Raw genomic sequence first — 27,377 nt, 5'->3', positions numbered from 1 at the left:
ATTCAGCGATCCTAATCTCCAGCCATCCATCAGCAGCAGGGTGGGACCAGCTGATTCAGATTTTCTATTAGCTAGTAACTTTGTGTGCTAAAATAAGTCCCTGTACCACCCAATTGTTCCTGCTGCTCTCTGTTCTGCAAAAGCACAGATTTAACCGTAGCTACCTCGACTGTAAGTACTTCCCCTCCAGCAGGCCCTTTATACCTGGCACGATCCTCTTCCCACCAACTCTTCCAAGTCCCTGCATGCCCCTTTGACTCTACATCATGAGCATTTCTTAAATTTCCTCCACCATCCTTCCAGCACGCACCAGGGAAAATGCCAGCTCCAAGTATCCACACTACCCTGGGAGGCAGAGTCGGGGACAAACCGAACCTGCAAACAGATGATGGAAACTGTTCCTCTACAGGGCCAGTTATTTTCCATACACACAGTGACCAAGGCCCATATTTAGGGCACACTGTGTGACAGATGAAGACAGAATAAAATAATAAACCTCCCAGCTCTACATTTTTAAAGAGTATGGGAAGATATCAAAAAAGTTCACTGATGTATCAGCCTAATAAATTACTCTGCTGGTCAAATATTCAATAACCCCCGTTAACTGGTTATTTTCTGGACCAGAAAAAAACCCCAATGTGTAATTAATTAACATTATTCCATTATTTACACAGTAAAATCAATAGCAGAATACATAAACTGGCAGTTTGAAAATAACACTAAATAAAAACAATTAAAAATGCACAACCAAGGCTAACAGCAAACTCTGAAACTCTTGTTAACCCCACCAGACAACTCACACAGTTGGTACTCTGCAAGTTTTCAAGTCCCATAGACTAGTGCCATTTATTGGGAGCAAAAATATAGAAATAACCTGAGACCAGTTAATCTCTAATTAAAGAAAAGCACCTGTCTCCATGGGTCACACAAACTCAAATTCGTATTCCTGCAGCCACAGAGAAACAAAAGGAGTTGATAAGCCAGGTCTTACCAGATCCTGGCAGAACAGGCCACGCACAAGGGAGTGAAGTTTTAGCCAAGATAAAGGCAAATGTTTCACGAGTTCAGAAAGCTCTGGAGTGCCAGAAGAACAAGCATCCAGACACACACATTTGGTCTAGAGCGTCTCTGCAACTTAGAGGACAGAATACTTTCAACTCCTACTTTTAGTTCAGCATCAGACAAAGAGAAAAGTAGCCAGCCATGTCAAACAAAGGAGACAATTCACCTGCTACCAAAATTGTGAAGAGTGACTGCTGATTTTGGTGTCCCATATAACCCATAATAATGGAGATAAAATTTTCAGAAAGCTACAGATATCCTCCTAACTACCTTCCCTCTTAGTGTCAAAACTGGCATCCAAAAAAAAAAAAATCAACACAATACCACAGGTCTGCAGTTCCTTTGGGAAAAAAAAAAAAAGGCCTTCAAAGTCAGTGGAAATTCAAAGGAGAAACTTGTATTTTCTTTTCCTTTTTTTTTAAGCCAAAAATGCCACAGAAACCTCGGAAAAAAAAAAAGGGAGAAACACGAATTACCCATTTGATCAATTAATGTACATGAGGCATTTTGAAGAACCTCACTAACTCAAAATCATGCCCCAGCAGGGATCTTCATAGTATTAAATCAGTAAAGCAAATAAACAATAGTCAAGAAGTCTGCATTGTACATTGCAAACATGGCATGGTATGCCAAGTGTTTAGTCCCCTGTACCAAAGGAAGGAGAGATTACGCAGTCCTCAACTCAGCTTTACAGATTTTTGAGAAGAAGGAAACTAAATGGTTTTTACAAACAATCAAGTTTTGAATTAGGCAAATAAAAATTAATAGTTCTTTACATGAAAGTTAATAGAACACCCATCACACTAATACATCAAGTAAATATTTGCTAAAGTTTGCATTAACTCTGTTCATCAAGGAGTAAGCAATTAAGTTATTTATATATTGTACCTCTCCACCTAAATCATTCATCGTGAAAAATTCCATGATGTGATGTATAAACAAATGATTCCCCACTGTTGACTGGAAGGTAACCACCACTGAGACTGAACTTATGCCAGCAATGCAGTACCAACCACCACAGACAGTGGTTGTCAGACAGTGTCTCCATACTGATGGAATGGTAAAAGCAAATCCCAATTAATTTTTACTGTAGGTGCTAACTCCTCCAAAAAACACCTATCTTCTGCCACACTGAGGTGGATCAAGTACATACACTACAGCAGATTAACACGTGTGTGACACAGAAACAACGTGCTAAGCATGGTTCAAGTTCTTCATGTTACAAACTTGATTCCAACTTCAGCATGCCATAGCTCCCTAAGGCATCCTGTAGGAGACTTCTTTTTGCCTACTAAAATAAGTGTTCTTATTTATTACAATGTGAAAATGCAAAAAAGAATTAGTGTCCTTTGTGTTATTTAATCTAACTCATAATTTAATCCTTCTCGTTTACACTGTCTTTACATTTCCAGTGCACTGTAGACTGTGTAAAATATGTCAATGGCAAGCTGGAAGTTTTGTCACTTAGGGAGGTACACAAAGCAAATCTCTGGGAAAAACACACTGATTAGACATCAAGTTACTCAACACTGCATGGTACTGAATAAACAAGTCACTTTCACCAAGAATTTCTGACTGTTTGCAAGTAGACCACACATAATACACTAGGTATATAAACATTAGAAAATGTTAGACTCTGGAACATAGCAGTGAAAATTCTGCAGCCCACCAATATATGTACTTACACGAAACAAATATTTCCAGTTCCCAAATATAGCGTTAAAGAGACAGCTTACCCTTTCCACTTGTCCTTCTTTGTGCTTCAGTTTGTACACTTTCAGCTTTGGAAGGAAAGTCTCTGTGTAATTCTTGTCTTCCATGCCTTGGAGCAGCACCCCATGGAATGCCAGCCTGCAGGTATTTGCATGAATATCTGTATCCAGCTTGGAGCCGATCACAAGGCACAGTTTAGGACAAGTGACTGGTTTTTCAAACTCTAGCAAAGCCCACTGTTGTTTTGGGAGCTGGACTTCTCCTGCCTGGTCGTTTTCTTTGTTCTCCTCTGAAGAAACTGAGTCCTTGGACAAATATTGCTCTTGATAAAGATAATCTTTTTCAAAATCAAAAACATTTTCTTGAATTTCTTCATTGAAGTCAGCAGGGGCTGGACTGAAAAACATCACTCTTCCCATAACTGTTTCATGACCAACTGTGATGTGGAACTTGGCCTTAGTCTGAAGAGTTCCTCGAAAATATTGGATTTTCTTCAAGGAAATTATTGCAGCATGGATGGTGTGAAGTGAATCTGGGGTGCAAATCAGGCCTCTTTCCAGCAGTTTGGGATCAAACTGGGTTACACAGATACCTACTCTGTCACCCTGCATAGCATAAGTCACAGGAGTATGGAACATCTGCATGGATTTGACTTTCTTTGTCACCTGTTGATGAAAGGGGAGAAAAAAGAACAAAGTAATTAATTGCACATGAGTGCATCATGAATACTCATATCATGATATGCTTATATCACATGATATATGCTTATATTGTCATGTATCAACCACCCAGAAGGGAACAAATTGCAGAAACTTAGATCAAAATAGAGGACCAGATGAAAAGTCTAAGGCTGAACTAAAACCTTCAGTAAGTGGAATATAAAGAGCTCTCAAAATAAGTCAGCAGAAAGTGGTCACAGCTAAAACAGAAAGCTGATTTAAAAAAAAAAAAAGTAAAAAAAACTAGCAGCTACACATCTTCTGGAAAATAACAAAAAACCCTGTATTGCTTTTGGAAAAGCATATTTATACAAATAACAATGCCAATGAGCTTCACCACTATGAATATTGTTTGGGTTCCCTGAAACTCTGGCTGCTAACCAAAACCAAAGAAACGCCCTTTTACAGATTATAATGTTATTATTACAACATTTTGCAAAATAAATGCCACATCAGTGCCTGCGAATTCTTGAAGAATCCACAAAATACTATGAGAAAGGAGATCAAGAAGTGTGATCATGTAAGAGAAAAACCCCTCACTAAAAAGCCTGGACCAAAAGAGTTTGTCAAGATCTTAACTAATGTCAAAACAGACTTAAAAGGCCATTGTAAATACTCAGCAGAGTTTCAGTTTCAAGCATTTTTGTACTCAAATATACATTCATTATCCCTTTAGCTAAGACTCCTAGACAGTGTTACCTATCTAGATAAGTTGAAGAGAAATAATTTAGTGTTTACCTCCAGCTCTCTATTCACTTCCAAGATTGTACTTTTGGAGGCTGGAAGCAAACTCTTCCCAAACCCTCCCTTCTTTCATTCACTACCCGCCCCTCTTCAGTTTCAATCCATGTTATAGTTGCAACACTGTTGATACATACAATGTTTAAGGACTTAAAAAATAAAAAATAAAAAAATAAGGTTGTTTTAAATGTGTTTCAAAGATATAAACAAGCACTACAAGAATGAAACTGCCATATGAGAAGTACCAGCCCAAACCATTTTGAAAGACTTTTGTGACTTCACATATGATAATACTGGCAGTAAATCTTTCCTCTTCTACAACCATGGACAGGGTCAATAAACTGACAAGAACCAAGGAATATTCCAACATTGTCACTCCTCAAACCAAAACTGGAACTGGAAGATGCACAAGAGATTTTTCCAGTTGTCTCTTTTAAATAGCAGATTACCTGTGCTACCCCCAACTCTCTCACAGGAGGCAAGTCCTGCACATCCTGAGCTTTAAGAATTGAGATCCTCTCAATCTTGAATCCAAAACCACCCACAAACCGTATGTAAGCATTTAAAAAACTCCAGAAGGAACAAACTACTGGGCAGAACCAGAGCAGAAGGGAAGGAGTGCCCAGGGCTTTCAGAATCACCTGATTTATTTGGAGCTGGGTATGGCTTTCAGACAGATTTGCTCATCCTCAGACACAAGGAGGAAAACACACTGCATTAGACAACCTACTGAAAATCATCACTTCATGCTGATCTATCCAGTACCTTGTAGATGATTTAATCAGTCCATCTATATTTGTTTTAAGTAGTATCTATTACTGTATGTAAAGTTCCCATAGACATATCAGAGGATGGAAGTAAATGGGAAGGACACATTTGAGCCCATTCCTTTTTTCCCCTCATGTTCTCAGCACCAGAACTGTAAAAGGAGCAATACAGCACTATCTTAACTGACCATAACCTCTATTCCAAGAGCATAACATTTGTAGGAATTAGAATCTGACCAGAACAATGCCAGAGTGTGCATAAGTGATTAGAGAGTGGATTAGATCACCCAGACTGAGTTGGAATTGCATCTCCTTCAAAAGGTCAGACATGGAACCAGTAGAGAAGTGAATCAGGGAGTTGAGCTGCACCCACTGGATCAAATAACAAGAGCCAGAGTAGCTTTAAATCACTGATTTCCTGTTTGCTGAGCAGCCCATGAACATCAGTACAGTATTTCATTCCATTTCACTCTGACCCCAACTGACAGAGATATTTGCCCATGGTTTAAAATACTCCAAATGTAGGGGGTTTCTTCAAGAGGCTCAAGTACATAACTAAAATTCATCTTTGTTTTGTCTGGCCTTAAAATACAAACCCAGAAGCACTGAAAAAGGATGCAACTGACCCTCAGTATTAAATTCGTTTCTCTTTTGCATACCTTGTTTCTCTGCGTAAGGGATCCCTACAAATTATAACACAGTTCTAAGGTTTCACACACTAGCTTTACAGCAAAGGATTTTTCAAGTAGAGAGTTGGAGTTGGACCACTCAGTCCACCCATCTACCAACAGAATGATGTAAAATACTTTGGAGCGCTCCGTCCTGATCAACAGGAATTTGTAACCAAGACCAGCTATGACAAATAGCTTTGGCACTTCTTTGCATTTATTTTAAGCCCCCATTTTAGTCCTCAAACTGCTGTCTGTAAAACAAGTTCTATCTTACATTGTCCAAGAAAATAGTGCAAGGCCCATTTTAGCAATCCATTCGACAGAGCAGGGAAATCAGGCCTTTAGACACAGAAGGGGAACAATATTCAGTGAAATTCAAAAGTGATGGACTTCACTGCATGTGAACCATGTAAATAAACATGGAGAACTTGGATACCATTATAAAACTTTGCTAAGAAATTCACTCACATTTTGCTTTCTAGTTGTGGCACAGGGGAATTGATTATATCTCATCATATAAATCCAGAGCCACGTTTTGAAATCTTGCATCATTTGCAAAGATATTTGCTTCTCTTAAAATTTTATTTGTATAATCACATTAATGTTCCTAAAGCATTATGTAAAGGTCCATAAAGAGAGTGAGAAAGAAGTTTGTGTTCAAATGCAGATTAAAAAATGCAAAACAGAAATCAAAAGCACCCAAACAGTTCAGCCCTTGAGATAAACAAATGTATTTAATATAAAAGAACCCATTATTTGAAGACCAAAGGAAAAGCCCAGTAAGATTTTCAAAGCAGTTTACTGCAGATTAATAGAAAACAGGATACAGAAGAAGACCACTAATGACTTTTGGCCCTGATATGTCAGAGCTTCTTTTCCTTTATTTATCCAACTTCCATTAAGTTATCAGCCACATGCCATTGCTCAGAGCTTCTTTAGATAAAAACCTAGCCATCACATTGCCTCCCAATGCTGTGAGTGCATCTTTCTGATATCAAAGATACAGCAACCAGATTTGCCTGTAATAGTGATGAGAAACTGCAAAGTTAAAGTAATTAGTCTCAATGATATTTTAGAGAAAATATTGATTAAAAACGCAGTATTTATAAAAGGACTATTATATATGTATTATAAAAACAGACCCCACTTCAAATGCAGAGGACTCCAACCAGATTAAAAATAAAGATCACACCTCAGAGCCCAGATAAGCCGCATCTTTAAACTTACATCCAAGAAGGAAGAGGAGCTGGTAAGTGAAGAAAGTACCATTTCAGCCCAGAGGTTTAAAAATACACCAAGTGCAAGCCTGTCTGAATCAGCACCCAAACAAGAAAAAAAAAAAACAAACAACACTCTTGAGAAGTATAAAGTGGCCATACTTTGCAGCAAAGTGCCAAATACAAGAAATACCACCTTAATATCATCTAGAAGAAGTGGAGCAGCAAACTAAGGCTCAACTGCATGACTAAAATGCTTTTGAAAGCAAGGACTGCCTTCCTCCCTTTTGCTCTGCTACAAATCCAAATAAAGAATAAGGTATCTCATCTTCCTGTTTCCAGTATCATCTTTTGGTGGTCAGAAGATATCAAGCTACATTGGCAAAAAGGCTACCACAATTTTTAGCTTTCAGTCAGCCCATATCTAAGCACAATACACTGAAACTAAGCAAAACTCTAATTCACATATAAGACTGCTCCCTACGCATAAGCAGATCTTTTCATAAATTCCCTTCTAAACATGAAGAATGCTGAATTCTTTGCCTTATGAGGGATGACAAAGCTGAACCCTGTAGATGAGCAAGCAGCCATGTGTTCAGTGACGCCAGCAAACCACTCCTGCTCGAAAGCAGTGAAAGGACATGTAGGCTGTGAAGGTACAAGACAGCAACAACGAGGAATCAGAAATCAAAAGTAAAGGCCTCTCCTCCATCCAAGTAACAAAAATTATTTTATTTTAAGAAATAAGGTATGAAATAATTTCTAAATTCTCTTAGATGCCTTTGTGGATCAGTTCCAAAACTTAAGCCAGAATCTTGAAACAGTATAAAATGGCAATAAAACAGGAGCTGTCAATAACACATCATTGAACAGCAAATCACACAATGCAAAACTCTGCCCACTGCTCAGGCTATGGAGAGCTTTCTCTTCTGAGTCAACATCACAACAGCGGCTAGGATCAACTACAAAGAACAGAAACCTCCAAGAGTCAGAAATAATTCAAGGTTTGCAGTTTCCAGCAGATCATGTGGCTTAGTAACAATTTTCTGAAAGATCTTGAATATTTCTAGAATCTATTATTTATCCATGGCCTCACCTCCATGTGGCAAAGGAACATAGCATCTGGAGGAAAAACTATTTCACATAGAACAATTCTTTTAACTTAATTTTTTTTAAGTGAGGTTTATAAGGGCATTCACCATATGACCACTTATGCAACACCACACACATGCTATCAGATTTATTTAATATACTCCTCCTACTGATAAAATAACACCATAGCCTGCACTGCAACACTGGAATACAAAGCAATATAAAAGGGGATAATAAAATCCATTTAGTTTATTTCCTTTCTCAGCATCTGAAATATGCACTCAATAAATAAAAGAAGCAGGTCGATGATCTTCCTCTGCTTTAATACCATAATTTTAATTTAAATTACATGTATACTATATTCATGCACACAATCACAAACCAAAAATTAGCAAGTGTTAAGATTAAGATTTTGCAGGTAAAGTTAAGTGACCTTCTGTGCCTATGCAGTCTCCTGTAGCCTTTAAGTATATCATCCCAAATTTTTTCAACAGAACTTAATCCATCCCATGTACTGGCTGGACAAATCTCACTGAATAAGAAAACTATCCTCTATTTATTTTCTTCTCATGATTGAACTTCCCCAAATTCATTATTTGCTGTAACTCATCAAATTCACACTGTATTACATATATGCTATCTTACTGGAGTAGTTATTTGGTAAACTCCAGTAATCTTGTCAGCCCTGTGATATAACATTGGCATTACACCTCACTGCAGATAAACTCAACTGCAGCATTTGTCACTAACCAAATTCTCAAGAAAAACCCAGTGACTAGTTGTTGAGACCAAAAAGCTGAGTTTGCAGAATTATTATCATTTCATAGCAATTTTCTTCATTCACAGCAAAGCTTCCAATAGCCTCGACTACTTCAGGCAATTTTTAACTTGCACCAAACCCCCTAAATCCACCCCACACCTCTCCAGCTGCCACAGAAGAATGCTGTAAAAGATGCTGCCGAAGCCTCACTAAAATCATGACTCTTCCTGTCTCTACATTCTGCCCCAGAAGCCAAATCAGGCTGCCCAAGTATGATTTGCCCTTGTAGCATCTCCCAGTAGCACATCTTCTTAATATGCTCCTTGGCTCCCACCCTTTACCTCTTCCTGGGATTCACCAAGAGCACCAAGCCCCACTGCACTTCTATTTTCTCTCTGTCTTTTCTCTTCTAGATTTGGGTGAATCTATTTACACAGGGGAGAACCACACTGTTTTAGTCCTCTGGCCAAAAGTGCTTGGCAGCCATACACATCAAATATCTGGGGAATATGTAGGGATAAGATGCCCATCTCCAGGATGTGTGGAATGATGCAGAAGGCAGACACCCACCATACATTCTTTCATCTCAAAATGACTAAAATATCTCAATTTTTTTTTTTAACCAAAAAAAGGAATAAGATGTCAAGTATCCCAAATAAAGTGGTACTGCTTATCACTACAGATGACAAAGTATGCATTTTAAAAGCACAGTATAATGCCAATGAGTTTAGGTAGCAAGTACCTAGGAAGAGAATGTCAGACCCACAGTAAAACTATGACACAGAAGCAGCTTAACATTTACGTACCAATTAAAATTTCTGCAACTTATCAAAAATATTTCAATAAAACATTTTTCAAAGAAAAAAATCCAAAAAGAAGTCAAAACCAACGCAAAATGATAGGTTAAAGAAAGGCTGTCTGGAATTTTCTTCTTCCAACAGAACGAACTGAATTATTTTTTCCAAATAGATTTAGGTTTAGAACAATAATAATACTTTTATCTGAAGACTTCAAAGTCACATGCAAGAGAACACATCACAGTAAACACAGGGTTGAAGGTTTTATAGAAGAACTTCTACTGGCATTTTTTCCTTCTTCTTTAAAAGAAATTTGTTTACTACCAGTCTTTGAAAAGCATAAAAGAGAGGAAACTATAGGGTAAAGAAGTAAAACTTTTACGTGTAAGGAACATTTGGAGCTTTGTGAGAAGGCTGGTTTTGGTAGAATATGCGACATGTAGCCCAATGTGAGTAATATTATATCTCAAATAAAAATCAGCCCATGAATATACATAATCCAAAAGGTAATTCTCCCAATCTCTGAAATGTAATGGAGCCACTCTAGATCACTGAGGCATGAATATTTACCGTATTCAGGCTTTACTGCTCTCGATCTGGGTTCAATTTTGCAAATTAAAATGAAGGCTCTGTGGATAGAGAGATTAAAGAAGAGCATCCCAAAGCCTGCCTGTTTCCTTGGTGTGGTAGCAGTGATCTGGTTACCCTTCTGTTAGGTTATTTCTTTTTACTTAATGGAGTAGGTCAAAAGCAATTGAGAGTGGAAAGAGGAGGTCATTATTGGGTCACAACCTTGGAGTTAAAGGCTCACTAAGGAAAACAAACACAGAGCGAACATAAAGCTGCATTTAAAAATAAAACCTGTAATGAAAAATAATATTTTCAACTCTTTTTGCTTCTATTTTGACAGGTCAAGGGGAAAAATAAGAACAAAGTTCTTTTGCTCATTTCTTTCTCATGAACAAAGTTCTCCTGTCCTTTCTCTAAAGTAAGCTTGTTAATAGAAGCCATGATTTATACAAAATGAAACAAAGGTGATGAATAATTACTGAGAGATCTGGTAGGCTTCATTAGCTGTGGCAAACGTTAACATTAATTGTGATGATTTGTACATTTTCTAGGAAATGCCTGGAATATAAATACAACAGTACTCTAGTGCAATGCAGCAAACAAGCAAACACAAGCGTGCACATCAGTACAAGCCAAATGATATAGTACTACTCCTAGTGAATTCCTTGTACTAATTACAATCAAAACAAAAGCTACCTCTGCTACGGGAAGAAAAGAAAAAGGAATTAATTACTATCAGACAAGTATTTTTTGCAATACTTTTTAGTTTATGAAATAAGAAACAACTGGCATACAAAATCTTTATAGTTTTCCCTTGAGGCAGGAATTTTTTAGTGGCAAATTTTAAAGAGTTCAACTGGTAAGCAATTTTCTATTACAAGTCATAACAGTGATTAAGATTAGACGAGTAAATTTATATCCTCTGGATTCTATGATATTTGCAAAATCTAAGCAGTTAAGTCTAGAGTAAAGAACAAATGGATTTATCCCTACCACCTTGGCAAATAATACTAAGCTATTAAAGGAACAAAGCAGTGCAGTGCAAAGTTTGATGCAGCAAAACCAAATTCTAATGCAAAGATACATTGTACAAAAAAACATAAGGTTTACAATAATGATTCTGATTAATCCATTCAAATGCAGCCAGGGGAAGAAGGGGGCAAAAGGTCAGAAAAACCAGGGAAAGGATGAAGATAATGCATCATATGAAAATGGAAATCAAGCCAAAATGTAGTGGTCATCAACTAGAAAAAACCCAGCATTTACCATACAGAGGTGCCATGTCATAGCTCATGAAATGAGAAATTCACACTTTTTTGCCTTTGAGCTACATCCTGGTAGCAAAGGGTTACTGTGCTTTAAAACCTTCACCAACAGCCTTACTAAACATTTAATATTTTTCTTTCTGCTTTCTTAAAGGCCCCAGATGTGTTCTAGCAGATCAAAAGAGACCAACTTATAAAGTTAAACGAAATCAAGGGCTTTTGTTCCGAGGCATCGTTGCTGAACTAATTATTCCTGGATGTTGTTTAATGAAATAGCGGTGCCATATATTAAAACAGTTAACAGGATGAGTTGCCTGAGTTATAGGAAAGGTCTGATCTGGGATTATAAATTTTAGGTTTTCTTCAAAGGAGATGAAACAAACTACTCAAAACTCCCCAGTCCTTTCTGTCACCGAAAAACTGAAATAAAGGAACCCAAAAATGTATGAAAGTTGAAATATCATTCTACATATTTAGTCTTCCCTGAATGATTGAGAACTAAAGATGGGGGAGTTCAAAAACCTCCCGAAATTCTTTGAGATGGGGAAATCAAGATCTAAGTTATCCTGTCTATTCCCTGAATGCTAGAAAGCACAAGTTAAAATAAACATTGGTAAATCTTAGAGGAAACTTCATTTTAGATGTACATACACAAAACAAGAAAGGACTCCCATCTCAGAGCAACCTTACAGTAATTATTAAGTATTTTTATTAACAGGGGAAAAAGGTAGGGGCACAGGTAATCAGAGAGCTATTCCAACATTGAATTATTTGCAGAATTGGATCTTTTACATTATTCTGCAGCTCCCAATTGCGCTAATATTTTTGCTAAAATGCATGTTTAACCATACATTTACCCTACTGAGAGAAACAAAAAACTCCTAAGATCCCTAAGGATATCTCAGGCTAGGAAGGCAACTTTTCACTCTTATACATTCAGACAATAAACACTTTACTTCCCTACCGATAGTCTCTTCTGTGTTTGTATTTTACAGCCTGACACAGGCCAACCCAACACTTGACACCTAATTAACAGACCTAGGAGCTGGAGGTCCGTATATTGATCACAGTAAATGGGATTAGTGTGAAATAAAAAGTTCAAAGGGTCTTGACCAAACTTCAGCACAGCCCAGCTGTGACAGCTGCTATGAATTTGTGTATCCAGTGCCCCACGTTTTTATTAAGAGGGGTCTGGCACACGAGAGTCTGCAGTAGCGTATGAGATCACGAAGGTTCACCTAACAATGTCAGGCTCTGTAACTGTAGTGACTGACTGAAGAAAAAAATCCTCTTGCTTGTTTGCATAGGTCTTTTTGATTAACTCATGGAAAGGGTCCCTCACCTCTGATACAACACGCATTTACAACAGACGTAGAGTTGTGACTTCTTTGCTTCTCAAGGATTTGTTAACTTGCTGTGGAAGAGCTGTCCAATTTGAAAAACCCTAGGTTTGACTATAAAAGAAAGAATTCCTGATACATGCTACAAACATACCTAGTATATTCTGACAATGACAGGCAGGAGCAGTATTCAAATGACAGAAGTACAAACTATCTTTTAAACACTTCTAATCTCCTATTATCTTTCTATTTCCCTAAACCTTTCAGCTGTCATCAGGTGAATAAATATTTCTACATTTTACACCCAGATACTTCTTAGTTGTAGTCCTACTGACATGATTTTTAAAACCTTCATCAAGATCCAAAGAAATTAGAACAATCACCAGCATATTTTAGTATTTCTGAGTACCTGTGCAAATTCATTTCTTTCAGACAAGCAGTCTCATTTTCCAGTATCAAGTATCACAGACACCTGTAACAGAAACACGGGATATGGGAAACCTACTGCAACTCAGGGAAGGGAACAAGCCTGTTGTGCAGAGATGTGCAAGTACCACTGAGGCACAGTGAATGATCAAGAGGATTCTCTTGGTTAATGGGATGTTTACCAAAATATACAGGATAAACTACAAACAAAATGCAATTTTGCTTTTGTTGTTGTTTTTAATTTGGTTTAGGACACACTGCCCGAATATTTTCTAAAAAATCTGAGAAATGTCTGTCCTGGGAATTTATATATCAGTGATAAAGAAACAGCCGTCGGGCAGGAGAAAGCTGATAAACAGTTTTCAATTTATAAATAATTTTAATCCATTATGGGTCTTTTAAAAGGAAGCTAGATGTGGTCCACGAGGGAACCTTAAAAATAGGCTCACTGAGGTTGCAACGTGCACGTTTAACAGAAGAGGCAGCGCTAGAGCCATCACACAAACACCACCTGACAGCAGAACACCAACAACAGAACCCAGGTAAAAAAGTAAGGGGAGCAACAAGAAGCCTATGAAAGAAAAGTAGACTGTTAATGCTAGCATGTAAAGATATTTCAAATAGTTAAGAACAATCTTTATACAGTATTGCAGCACACAAAAAGCAGATTTTCATTTCTCTCTTTTTTTTTTTCCTTCTGTGTTTCTCTCTCCTGCTTGATTTCTTTCCTCACAGAATCTTTCACTTCCTGTCCTTTGGGTCTCAGGGCTGTAGCTGCCCAGTCACACCTGCTGAGACAACCTCCCCAAAATGGCCAGTGACATTTCAAAGTACCACAATTAGGCTTCAAAATTAACATTCCAAGACTGGAAGAGGATTTTACATGTGTCTGCTCTGTCTGCAGTCAGGACTGAAAACTACAAACTGTCACTCCCTCCAAGCCCTGAACGTCAAAACCTTTTCTTTTTAATTTAAAGTTGAAACTACGTGTAATCCAAAGTGTGCAGACCACGAGAAATTCTTTGACATGCCTGAATCCAGTCCAAAAAAGGCTTATCTGGCCAATCCAGCAATGGGCAAAATTTTTCATTATTCTCTATATTATTTAGGTTTGGGCTGGGTGCTTGGTGGTTTGGGGGTTTTTTGTGTTTGTTTTTTTTTTCCTTTTTTTTTGGCAGTGTATTTTTAAAAATTCCATCAGAATTTTTTTAAAAGTACTTTTTCATAATCAGGTTGCCTTATTTGCAGATTTCTTTCACCATAGTCACCAGCTCTCACAGCTCCAATACAGCAAAAAGCACTGTGTCTTCCTGTGTTACCAGTTTATTTTCTCTTTATATTAAAAGATGCATTAATATACCGCTACAGTAAATATTAATGTAGAAGATACTCATATCACAGTGAGACTGCAAGATTTGGTTACTTTAGGAGACTGGACAACAATATAATTTGGGATGCACACTCCCAGTCCTGCATGAGTTTTTTAGCACAATGCAAATGGCTTGAAAATATAATTTTATTGGAAGTGAGTGAGTACATACAGCAAGAAAACTGTCTAATCAAAAAAGCCTATAAGTAAGTCTGGAGTGAATCTGAAACTAAAAACTGACTATATCATTCAAAAGAAAAACATCAATGTGAGAAACTCTTGCTACTACAGCCTATGCTCATTAAAGGAAATTAAGTCAGCAATTTGGTACAACTGGTGGAAGTTTTATCACTGTCTATCAACAGGAGAAGTGGGGAAAGATATTTTAAACAGAGATGAGGCCAAAGATAAACAGAAAAATAAGAAAAGCTTTTAACTTGGCCAGTAAGCCAAGTTTCTGAAGTCCCTCTAAGGAGATCCTTGCTTCAAACTAAAGTGACTGAGCTTCAAGAATCAGTAAAACAAAAATGAGAAAAAAAATACATAAGCAATACTTAAGCATTTATTTATATCCCACTTCCTCTATATTCTATGTGTAACATATCTACATTTTTATATTCCTCCAGAAGATTAGATTTAGAGGAGAAAGAATTTTTTACATAAAGTTTAATAGACAAAACCACTGTTATTAGTCACTCAACATTTTCATTTTTCTGCCTTAAATAAAGGCAAAAGAATACTGTACCATTGGAATTCTCTGTTCAGCCATCATAATTTTTTGCATGCCCATTGTATATCATCTTTTAAAACTATGACAGTTTTCTTCTCCCTTTTCCTGAAAAAGGTAGGTACCACTTATTGTGTTTGAGCTTCTTTATTTTATTAAAGTGGGATAAATTGCACACATTTGGAGAACATTCCAACCCCTTACTTTTCTGAAAATATTATTTAAAATCCCAAAAGGATTTAAAAAAAAAGATATTTAACAAAAGCATTTAACAAAAGCATAGGGTTAGCCTATCAGAATATCAAGTCTGACATGTTACTTAAGGCAAAGGCCCATTTCAGTCACTTCAGAAGAAAAATATGAAACCCCAAAACGTTACCAACCATGTAACAATGAAACCGAGGTTGCAATGAATTCCAATCTAACCCTCAATAGTGGATTCCAATTACCATGCTCACAGGAGAAGGAAAAATATTGACAAAATATAATACCATTTTTTCTGGTAAGTGGTGAACACCACTGCAGAAACCATTCCACAGATGTAAATCTACAAAGAAAACCAGGTTCCCACTCGAACTTCACTCTTTTTAGCCTTCCTAGACTCTGGGTACATGAAGGGGTGAGCTCTCACTCTGCACAGAGACCAGGGAATGAAAAAAGGATGATACGATGAGGCTTAGCAGCAAATAAATAGTTTTGCTGTTATAAATTTTAGTAGAAACATTATTAATTAAACTTAGTGGGCTTTGTGGTTTCATATACATTCAGCACAAGTAATTTTTCTACAAGCCTTTGGCTCCATCTGCTGACTTTAATATTAAAAATAATTGACAAGGTTGAAAACATCCACAGCTTTTGGAATACTGAAGTCCTCTACATTTTTGTAAGTGTGGTTCAAAAGGTGTAACTAAATATCCCAGGTGTGTGGTCTAGTAATTTTGCTAGTTAAAATTATCTTGAAACAACAACATACCAGCTCTGAGAAGAAGGTACCTGAGTGAGCCTTGGATGTACAGGGGGTAAACAAAACTTACTTGGAAGACTGGCTGGAATCAGATTTTAACAGATATACATCTGGATGTTTATGCCACAGAATCACCCAGCAATTAAGTCCAAATTAAAGAAGTGAGATTCTGAGCAGACTAATAAAAAGAATCAAAGATCTATAACACAACCCTTGTGAGAGCTCACAGGAGACATTTGCTCAACACCTGCCTGCACTGGTTTCAGCTTCTCCCATTTTCACCAAGATGTCTGCTTCAAAGAAACTAAAGCTTGTTGTATTCATGAACAAATAAAAAAAAAAAGATACAAAATAATCCTGCAGGTTCAAAAGCCCAAATATTTGCCTGTTCCAACTGTGATTTATTTTTCATTATTGCAGAATTCTGATTGTTATCAGAACACTACAAACTCAAACTAGATAAAATTTCCACACAAAAAATTGCATATGAGAAACACATCTATATGCTCTTTAAATATAACAGGGGAAAGTATTGGCTACAAAAATAAAACACATTTACAGTATGGCCACTCCATTGGCCACTTTTTACAGCTAAAAACTAAATCCATCATTAAATCAAAGTTTGATTTACATGAACACTGAGCTCTTGTGACTGCAAATTATTTGAGTGGTAACTGGGATAATCAACATCTCTGACAATCTGTTTTTCTTTACAACTCCAAACTTTTAGTACCTGTATTAAAAAAAAAAAAAATCTAATAACCGCACCCACACAACCAACACCCTGCTCACACTGACTCCCCACAAAAAAAGCCCAAACCCCAACACACTCAACTTTCAAAACTTGCTGTGCCATCTCTGTGCACTCTGAAAGGTGGTTTCCTCTTACTCTCAGTGTAGCAGACACGTTCAGCCCCTCAAATCAAATTCCACTTGTTGCAATTGCTACTTATTGGGGAAGATTTTTTTTAATCATGCTTCTATATCAACATACTCAAGTCTTAGTATCTGACTTACAAACACAGGTAAAAAACAGTATATGGAATAAATTATTTTGGCAAGGGGATTTAAACACAGAATGAAGTCTTAACTGTGTTAAAGCTAAGATTAAACAGAATCTGAACCAGACCCTAAAGCTCACTCTTTATCACAAAAAAGCTCATCTTCATGGCTTTATAGAAAAAAACCCCAACTCTTCTGAAATGAAAATATAAAAAGCCCTCATACATCCAGCACATACCACAGATAATGTAGTTTCCAAAAAGCTTCTTTTAAAACTATTAAATGTTTATAATGTCTCCTTCAGAGCTGAGACTGAACCTAAGGAATCCACTACAAAAGCCAATACTTTCAAAAACTTAAAACACAGGAACCCAAATTCTGAATAAAGACTCCTTATAACTTTTAACAGTAGGAAAACACAAGACTCCTTTCTGCATGGTCATGCTCAGATACAGGTATGGGTTCAAAAGGGTCAAAGCTACACTTACACAGAAGTTCACGTTGGGGAAAATTATCACCACACAATTTGAAATTAAGAGAGACGTTAAGAAAAAGTTAAATATAATCACATTTAAACACAAATCTAACCTGCCAATTTCTTCTTTCATGTATAGGAAAAAGCAAGAAAAGCAGCAAGTATATTGTAAAGCACTGTGCATAACCATTTGAAATTTAAATCACATCAATGCATTCTCTGTCAAAGTCTATCTAAATCCTGACTCCAGTAAAAAGTCCTGGTTGGTGTCAGCTTCACTAGATGACACAGAACAAATGAAAGGCAGGATTAAAACTTCACTTCTGAGCTGATCAGAAGGGACCTTGTCCATCAGGGACAACAATGTAACGTAAAAGAAAAAGCAATAATACAACGTTTGATTTGTGGAGTTACACTCACTGTGCCAGAAAACGTTAACATTACGGATTCAAAATAGAGTTAACTCAGCCCACTCCTCATCGTGGATATCTAATGGCATGTTTTTACAACTGTTTGTAATGTACATGTCAGATGGACTAAGTCTTTCTTGTGAGTCACACTGTAACCACAAATCTATGCCTGAACGTCAACTTTGCCTTCTCCCCCACCCCATTTAAGTCTGACGAAAAAACTACTTTGCCCAACTCTCTTCCCATATATGCATCTTCGAAACACCTTGCCAATATTTAATTAATATATGCAACCCTCAGACAAGAATTAGAATCACGCTTACTTAAATAAACAAAACAAACAATCAAAAAACACACCAGAAATTTATCATGCTTTTGCTTTTTCTAATCAAAATTAGGACAAGAAACTTGCATAAAAAAATTTCATCAAAACCAAAAAAACCTCAAAGCCCCTGAAAATTAAAAAAAAAACCAAAATCCAAAAAAAAAAAACTAACATAAAACCAGTGACTAGAACCCTTATCTTCACATTCTAATTTGTGTGCTTTTACTAGAAAATTAGTGTTGTTTTTTAGAAACACTGTATAGTTTCCTACCAAAAACATCCCTTTAAAAAATTAAAAACAAAACACCTTAATATTTCTGGTAATCCCCCAAAATCAGTTCAGTGTACATATGTTTTAAAGTGGTAGAGGTTACTGGAGCCACAGTTGTCTTCCCTAAAGATGTTGTCCTTACTCTTATTACCCCTATTATGTCTATTCCTAACAGTGAATTTGAAGTTGGCAAAGAATTTCCATCCCCCCAAAACTTTAAAATCTCCAAGAACCTCTCTGAAAGGGCAGCAAGACACTGTGATCTCAGCTCTGACAACCACTGATGTGCTGTCTGCATGTATTAGGCATCTGAAAAGCAGATTTAGAGATGGGAGTTCAATCACCTCCACAGGTAAGATGGGCGGGCAGTAAAATTGAAGATGAAAACAAACAAGGATACAAGTAAAAGGAAAGACTTGGGAAAAAAAAAAAGAATTCTGTACTACAAAAGTGTTTGACCATAACTGCATCTTAGAATTTGCTGCAAGAAAGAAAAGCAGACACACCGTGATTTTTCTACCAACTCAGGAGCTTTCTATCATCTTCCCACTACTTAGGGAAACACACGCCTGAAAAATATTAAGACATCAGAATAAATTATGCTGAACTTCAATCTTAGGTAGCATCTCAGATCCACCAAAGGGCTCAGAACAAGTTAGGGCCTTGCTCTGTACCACCATGTTGGAGAACTTCCTCCATCTCCACCCATAACAGATTAAAGACATACCTGGGAGTGAAGATATTTGATAACCTCCCTCCTCTAACACCCAAGCAACCTTTGACAAGACTGGAAAGAAGCATTAATATGAGGGTCCTTGCCACCTTAATATACTTTGTACAAACAACTGGTTTTCCCCAAACAGGAGCATCATGTCAACAACAGAAATGGAACATTTGAAATAGAAACATATGTACAAAACATTCTTATTCAATCACCACTTGACTCCAACTCTCTCCTAAAACTCAATGCAAAATAGTTCACAGTGGATTTTGTGTTTTATTTCACTTTTTCAAAGTTTTGCATTTAGACTAAACCGACTGGTATTGCTTTGCACTGACTTAAGGCCAAACTGGATATTTATTTTAGTCTTATTAGGCATTTATTTCAATCTTCTAGTAAAAATACGTATTTTTCAACTTTCCTCTCTTTTCTGTGGTTTTGTTTGGAGTGTTTGTGGTATACCTGCATATTCCTCAGACCCTGAAGACTTCGAATTATTGTCAGCTAATCTCCACAAGCAGGATCAATGTCTTCAACGAGGCAAAGAAAATACCACATGAATAATACCCACATTTCAAAACTGAACTGATTCACAATAGCACATACTTTTTCCCTAAGCCACCATTTAACTTGTTGCAGTCCTATGTACGAGGTGTCACACACCAGACAAAAACCTCTTGTAGGCATGGTTAGTATAACGGGCTACTGAAATTCATTATATAATGAAAATAATGTTAAGAAAAAGCAACTACAACATAGTAATTGAAACGAAGAAAAACGAACCAAGTAAGTTAGATTAATATCAAGAAAGAGCAGAAAAACTTCAAGAGGTTCTAAAGGCTCAGACAAACTTACATGACAAATTTCTGAATCATTTTCCACACTTGTATCCCTTTTCTGTTAAAGAAAAGCTTTGCCATCTATATATACACATCAGGGTCGTTGCTTCCAATGAGTTAATCTGTTCTCATGGCTGATTTCTGCCTCTAAATTGAACAAGGATTAAGGTCACTTCTACTATTCTTTGGCAGAATCTATTACACACTCTCTCTCTCTATATATATATATATATATAAGGAGAGACTATATCTTACAAAGAAGTTGCCTACAGAGAAACAGCTCAACTACTAAATCTAACTTTCACAAAGGCCTGATAGTTTTCAAGTTCTACAATTTTAATATTTAAAGATGTATTAGCTACAGAGACTCTTTAAAAGGCTATTTGACCTTTCCTTGTTATTCCTAAAGTGTGAAATGTTTATTCTTGATTATTTATTCATTAGAGGAGAAAGCAAGAGAAGCCAATTTTATGTCATATGCTTTGAAGCTAATCTTTACAACCATGAAGAGCCTGGGAGTTTGTAGCTTTCATTTCAGACAGTTGCAAATGAAAATCTGTATCTAGGCATTCATATCATGTTCATCACAGTACTATCTGGGCAGCTAACCTAATTATATTATTCCAGCTGATACTGTAAATATTGGCACTCTCTAGTATTACTTTTCCAATTCAAGCTGCATCAGCTATTATAACAAAGTTATGGAAATACTTTAGTGAGGAGATGCATCTTACATTTAGTTTCAACAATACATGTCACTGTCACAGGCATGTGATCACAGACTCAGGTGATGAACTGAACAAACATTTAAAGAGCAAAGTCAATTCTCATGTAATTTTCACAGCAGTATCCAAGAATAACATTTAGAGCTCGGTAAGTGGGTTCATCTCAAACACACAGACAAGGAATGACAACCAGAGGACTCACTATGGTGTTACAGTAATACTTCAAGGAAATACTCTGGTAATAGAGTAATTACAGATTCCTTATGCCCTAGTTCATTTTTTTGTTATTTGGTCAGATTTGTCTTCAGTAATATTGGTTAAATAATGTTTTCAATTTTCAGATCCTTTCTTTGCCAGTGGTCAGAACTGAGCAGAACTTTTATAACAAACAGACCGTGGCTTAGTTAATGCAGCACTTGCCGAGTTGTTCTGCTTCTAAAAGCCTGATCAAATGAGGAATTGTACTGTACATGGATGACCAAGGAAGAACAAAAAGTGACATTCCCTTCCTTCCTTCATTCTGGTTACTGAAATCTTGCCAAGGCCTCCAGCACTTGAATTTAAATATTTAAAACATGATAGTTACTCTCTGCCCTAACTAAGTCTATTCGTACTAACGTTATATTCACAGCAGGAATGCAATGTGAAAGCTGTGTTTACCATACAGGAGGTTACCTTCCCAATTACTATTCAAGCATTCCACTAAGATTCCTGCTCAAGCGGTATGTGGACGTGCATGTGGGTCTGTTTTCAATTGAACTGGATGGAGAACAATTCTACCTGATAAATTAAAAGAAATAAAGTTAATGACCTGGCAGCAGCAATGCTTAAGCAAACAAGTTATGCAAACACAAACCAGCCATTCTTCGCTTTAAGAAGTTATCATAAAGTTTAAACAAAGAGGCATTTGGATGAAATTTTCTGATTACTATAGCAATGTCCATTAACTTAGTTTCAAACTGATCTTGAACCCCAGGGTACATAAACCCAAGTACACAACACCTGATCCCTGGAGCTGCAACTGTTCAACAGGAAAGACTTTACCTACTAAGCCTCAGAATAACGTGTGTCTTCTTGTTCAGTTGCATCCGAATCGTGGCTCAAGTCAACTTGAAACCTTTCTCTTCCTGTACGCTGAATCACTGCTTAGAGTAACCACTTTAGACAGCTCCAGGACTCCTTTACAAATTATAAATGCAAGACATTTAGCCCTACCAATACAAGAGCTGGCATGTCCTGTAGAGGAAGTATCAGAACCGGCCCTTGAGAAGATAACACCACTCAATGTTTATCAGGTCTTGTCTTTTCTTTCAGACCCCACTCTAGCTTCAACCTATGAAAACAGATTCAAGAACACCATCCTAATATTTCTCATCTGACCCTGACTGATGCTGGTTTCAAACACCAGAGGTTTTAAGTCACCATGTACTGGAGGGGATGAAAGCATACACAACCACATTGTTACTCAAAATTGCAACAGCAGCTGAGAAAATGGAGAGAGAAAAAAGTTTCTTTAATCTATGGTTTAAGTGGAAAAGATCAGTCAAGAGCAAACCCAGACTAGAAAGGAAGTTAGAGATGGAGAAAAAGGAAATAGGCAGGAAGAAAAGTAAAGTGAGCAGATAAAGGAAGTTAAAACAATAGAGAAAAATCTACATGCCAGGTGTCATGTTAATAACTTATTACGTTTAGTTTTCTTTTCAACTTTGTTTTGGAGTCACAAACCTAAATATTTGTTTATCCACAAATGTGTTGCCATACCAGAGACAAACTGCTCACTGATATACAGGAACATATTTCACTTTTTCCATGGGTGTCATGCTTTTGCACTGGGATACAGAGCTTCTTCCATTCGACCCAGCACATTCCAAAAGAGCTACAGAACACTGAGCATCATAGACTGTGCATGGAAGTCACATCTGCCAGCAGCCTAAAGGAGACAGCAGAGGACACTAACATGGCACACTAGTGAGGAGAATGCTGACATACAGGGGAGAGCACATGCAGTCACTTGTGGAACTGTTACACTGCAGTGCCAGGACCAACCTCAGAACAACTCTACCTGGACCATTTTCCTGTTAGTACAATGGTTCCCACTTCTTCAGCTCAGTTTCTTTCCCACCTTTTATTTCCATAAGAACTTTCTTCATCTTTTCTAACAGATCTCATGGAATAAGTTGTTAACTGAAACCTAGACACAAAAAACGTAATTTATCTAAGAAAATCAGTCATTATATCTAATCAAAGTATGACATTCATCTCACACGGTACTTTCATCTACTCAGAGTCAAGATGATGCTGTATTATTTTTTCATTTTGAGCCCATCTGAACCATGTACCAGCTTTTAGGCAATAACAACTCTCTAACCATTAAGGCAAAATTACCTGCATGGGAGTGGCACAAAATACACATTTCAAACTATCTCACACATTAACCACTACCAGTCAGCATTGCAGATAAGCACAAGCAAGTACTGTCAGGGAACTACTCCAGAAGTTAAAGTCTACTTTGGAGACCAGTATTGTTTCCAGAAATGCTGCACTTCCACGTGAAGCCTTGATCCTAACAGTCATTTCAAGACAGTTTCAGTGGATAGAAGCAAGGCAGAAGTCACAATTCTCTTCCTTTTCAGATTCACTGTAGGAAAAAAACTTGTATACCATAGGTAATTTTTCTCATCCATTAGAATGCAATCTGTATCCCAACTGTTTCTATCTGGCAGGGAGCACAGGGCACACCTAGACCTCCAAAAAAAGACCGGGGATGAATTTCAGTATTTGAAGAGTTAATTGGCCAGCACGGACTAGGCCACTGCTCTGCCTACAGAGATCACATTAGACACACAAGCTCCAAAAATACAGTGTATGGTTTGGATTAGCACTGCTCAGGTTGGCTGCTCTCCCCTGGCTTCCTTCCCTTCTGCTCTGACCAAGCACAAAAAATTTGAAAACCTCACGATATGTATCAAGATCCTTTTCTGTTAGTATTATCTCTGGTCCTAAATAAAACTTAAGGCACAAAGTCCTTTATCTTGCTCCCCCTTTTTACTGTACCTACATGATACTTACTAAAAATTGCCAGCAACTAAATTGCCAAGAACTAAAACACTATACTTCAAGAACAGGTAGCAAAAGAATGGCAACATAGAAATCTCTTCCTGAGCATTTTTATTCCTGAGGTTTTTTTTTTGAAGTCTAAAGTTAACTAGATTTTTTTTAATGGGTTTTTAATAAAAAAAATAAAATTGATTCTGTGCTTCATGGTCTTGAGGTTTTGGGAGTTTGGGGGTTTTTTTAAGTGTGAACTAAAACAGAAATAAAAAACAAAACCAAAAAAACCACACAGTAAAAAGTTACACAACCATACTTGAAAATGAGGGAACTGATCTTTAGAAAAAGATCAGCATCTGCTATTCTTATTCTGTTAAGAAATTGAGCCAAAAGATTTGAGAAGTTTTTATTGCCAGATCTAAATTTCATTCCACAGGCACTGGATCAGGTCTTTAATCCTTTACTTAACCACAAGGAACTGTGCTGAGGAGTTTAGTTCTTCCAAAACAACTGATAATATCCTAAATGTTGAAAGCGAAGTACTTTCCAGTATAAGCCAAATCCTGCATGTTTTGCTTTTAAGTAATGCCATAGCAGATGCAAAACCAGTAGGATTCACACTGATGTTTTCTAGGAAAGGAGAAAATCTCCAAAAAACACAACCCATGCTTTAGAAGAGGCAGACGAATAAAGAAACAGTTTAATTCTTGTAGTGAATTAAACCGCATGTATAACATTATGCTTATTTTTTTAATTTATTGATTTAGGATTTAGAATTCTTTTCTTTTTTTCACCCACATATTTTAATATGTACTGTGAACTGCCATTTCACAATTTTATCACTTAGATTTAGTTGATTCCCCCCCAAACCCAATTTTCTGAACTATTCTTCTTTACAGCATTTCAATGAAAAGAAAAACATTCAAGGCAAGCAAGACTCCTTCCCCAGCAGAGGAACTGTAGCATTTTAAAGGCTGTTTGTATCAGCATTGGGCAAAAATAATCCAAGCAGCACTGGAAAAAACAGATGTAGAAACAGTATTCAGACATACTCTCAGAAAATTCAGCAAGAGTTCTGTCTATTTGCAAGGCAAAATACAGTCAACATTGACTGAAATTTGGAAGGGATATATCAGGAGGCCCAAAGAACTCAAAAAGATAGAAGTAAAAACTTCTTTAAGATTTCACCATCTAAGTCCACATACAAATGTCTTTGTGATCCAATTCAGTGGGGTTTGATCCAACTCAATTTTCTGAGATTTAAATGCCCTGTCACAAAGCTTAACTGTGCAATTCTGATTGTGCAAAAGTCCTTAAATAAGCTAAAGCTACTTCTCACTACATGCATATACTAAAGCTCACTAATCACAGGTCTTGGGATAGACTGAAGTACTCACATGGACAAAAGCTGATCTCTCTGTTACAATTTTAATAGCTACACTAGTTTGAAGGAAATAGTCTTGCAAATGCAATTTGAGTTATTCTATCAGACAGTGGAGAATTTTTTTGTTGTATGAGCCAGAAAAACTACAAAATCTTTGCCAAAACAAAGTCCAAGTTATCTAGACAACAAAAAAAAAAATCTTAGAAAACATCTCTTTTCATATGGTGAAAGTGCATGAAGCTATGAAGCTTCTCAGTATCACACTTACAAAACAATGCTTCTTAGAAGTTCATGAAGTCAATATAATTTGACAGCAAATAGGTCCCTGCCAAACAGAATTCACTGCTGGTTTAAACCAACACTCTCATTTACTAGGAGACTTGACTAGATAAACAGAAGCAAGTTTCTCACATTTTTCATATTTGACATCTCACATGACCTCCTCTTGAAAGCTCACCAAAGTACTGAAACACCCGGATGACTGTTCTCCAACTACAAGGGAAGCATTTCATAAACGTGTTTGCAACTTTTGAGACTGAAATGCTCAACACTAATAATGGCAATTGGCTACTGCAAACCTCTGGGATGGTGAAGTTTACCCGATATGAATATTTCTCTTTCCCTTTAATGACAACAGCTCAAGCCACACGTAGCAGATCAAAAACCTGACAACGTCTCAAGAGGCACTTCCCAAGGTCAGTCCAAAGACTGGATGTCCACATGATTTATTACACAAGAAATAACTTCGTACCGTACAACACAAGATACATTATTCAGCTGCAGCATGCAGCAAAATTCCCCACATGATCCCCTACAGAAAAACATGAACATAACTGCTCAGCATTAACACAGATACTCAGCCTTCAAGACACTCCCAACTTCTGACACACAGTACAAAGTGGCAGCACACTGTACTTTATGTGGGCTCCAACATAGCTCTGAACCCCCACCAGCCACTCAGCTTGCACCAACTTGCTCCAGCATTTGTCAGCAATTACATTAAACAGGACAGACAGGAACCTGACTATAAAGAAAGAATGAAAGTTTCTACTTCTTAGAATTCCTGAAAAAAACCCAAACGCAACAGTGGCCTTTGTACTCGGCTGCCACGGACGTGCCCTGTGGTTTCTGCAGCCCCTGATCACAGGGAAGGCAATGCTGAGTGGACACTTTCAGGATGGGCAGATTTATATCCATTAGCTGTGTACATCTACCTCTGCCTCCTCACTCAATTCAGACTTGATCTCTTCTATGATCTTTCACAACTCTTAAGACAGAGTGATTCTTACTAACCCATCTGGGATATTTTCTATGCCCTAAAGCATCTTTAGAGCATATCAACATATTATCTGTTTTATCCAATTGGCCAGCATTTCTAATGTGCTTGCAACTGTGAAATCCAAAGGTAGAATCATTAACACCATGATTTCCCCCTCTCACCCGGATAAGGAAGGCAAAGATACCTTTGCTCCACTTAAAAAAAAAAAACAACAAAACAACAAACCACACAACATTTTCCTTTTTCATTTAAAGTGTGCTATAAAAATACACAGCAGCACTAAAATTTGACATTCATCCTCACTGAAACTAAAATCATTACAGTAGGTATACCTAAGACATCAGTAAAATCAAAACCCATCAATAAAACTAAATTGAAAAAATCCTTATTCTTCAAATTCCAGAAACTTTTATAAAAGCAGAAATACAAGTGTCACAAGTTGTTACAGTTTATAAACTGAAAGACTGTAGAGATTGAAAGACCACTGAAATAATCTTAAAGGACACTCAGAATTCTGCCAACACTACATTTTTGCTGCAGAAATCCTAGGTTCATTCTCTTCAAGGTGGATTTCAAGTGCTAGGAAGCAAACAGTACTAACTCAATTGGATAGTGAACTGTTTGCTGTGTCAAAGCTTTTTGCCCAACACATATATATAATTTTTCTTTTCACTATATGGATAATCAACCCCAGA

The 27,377-nt window shown here is 37.0% G+C and overlaps 1 protein-coding gene across 2 annotated transcripts in view; it reads right to left on the bottom strand.

Moving 5' to 3' along the window:
* Nucleotides 1-27,377, bottom strand: part of EEFSEC (eukaryotic elongation factor, selenocysteine-tRNA specific) — a 120,476-nt gene that overhangs the window by 52,871 nt on the left and 40,228 nt on the right. For both annotated transcript variants that reach the window (XM_064667524.1, XM_064667523.1), the window contains exon 5: nucleotides 2,799-3,440. In XM_064667524.1, coding sequence (XP_064523594.1) covers nucleotides 2,799-3,440 — 642 coding nt within the window. The remainder of the gene's footprint in view (nucleotides 1-2,798; nucleotides 3,441-27,377) is intronic.

The sequence above is a fragment of the Pseudopipra pipra genome, chromosome 11 (genome assembly GCF_036250125.1).
Source record: "Pseudopipra pipra isolate bDixPip1 chromosome 11, bDixPip1.hap1, whole genome shotgun sequence".
Taxonomy (NCBI): domain Eukaryota; kingdom Metazoa; phylum Chordata; class Aves; order Passeriformes; family Pipridae; genus Pseudopipra; species Pseudopipra pipra.
The sequence above is the reverse complement of the archived record's forward strand: the minus strand, read 5'-3'. Positions and strand labels throughout refer to the sequence as shown.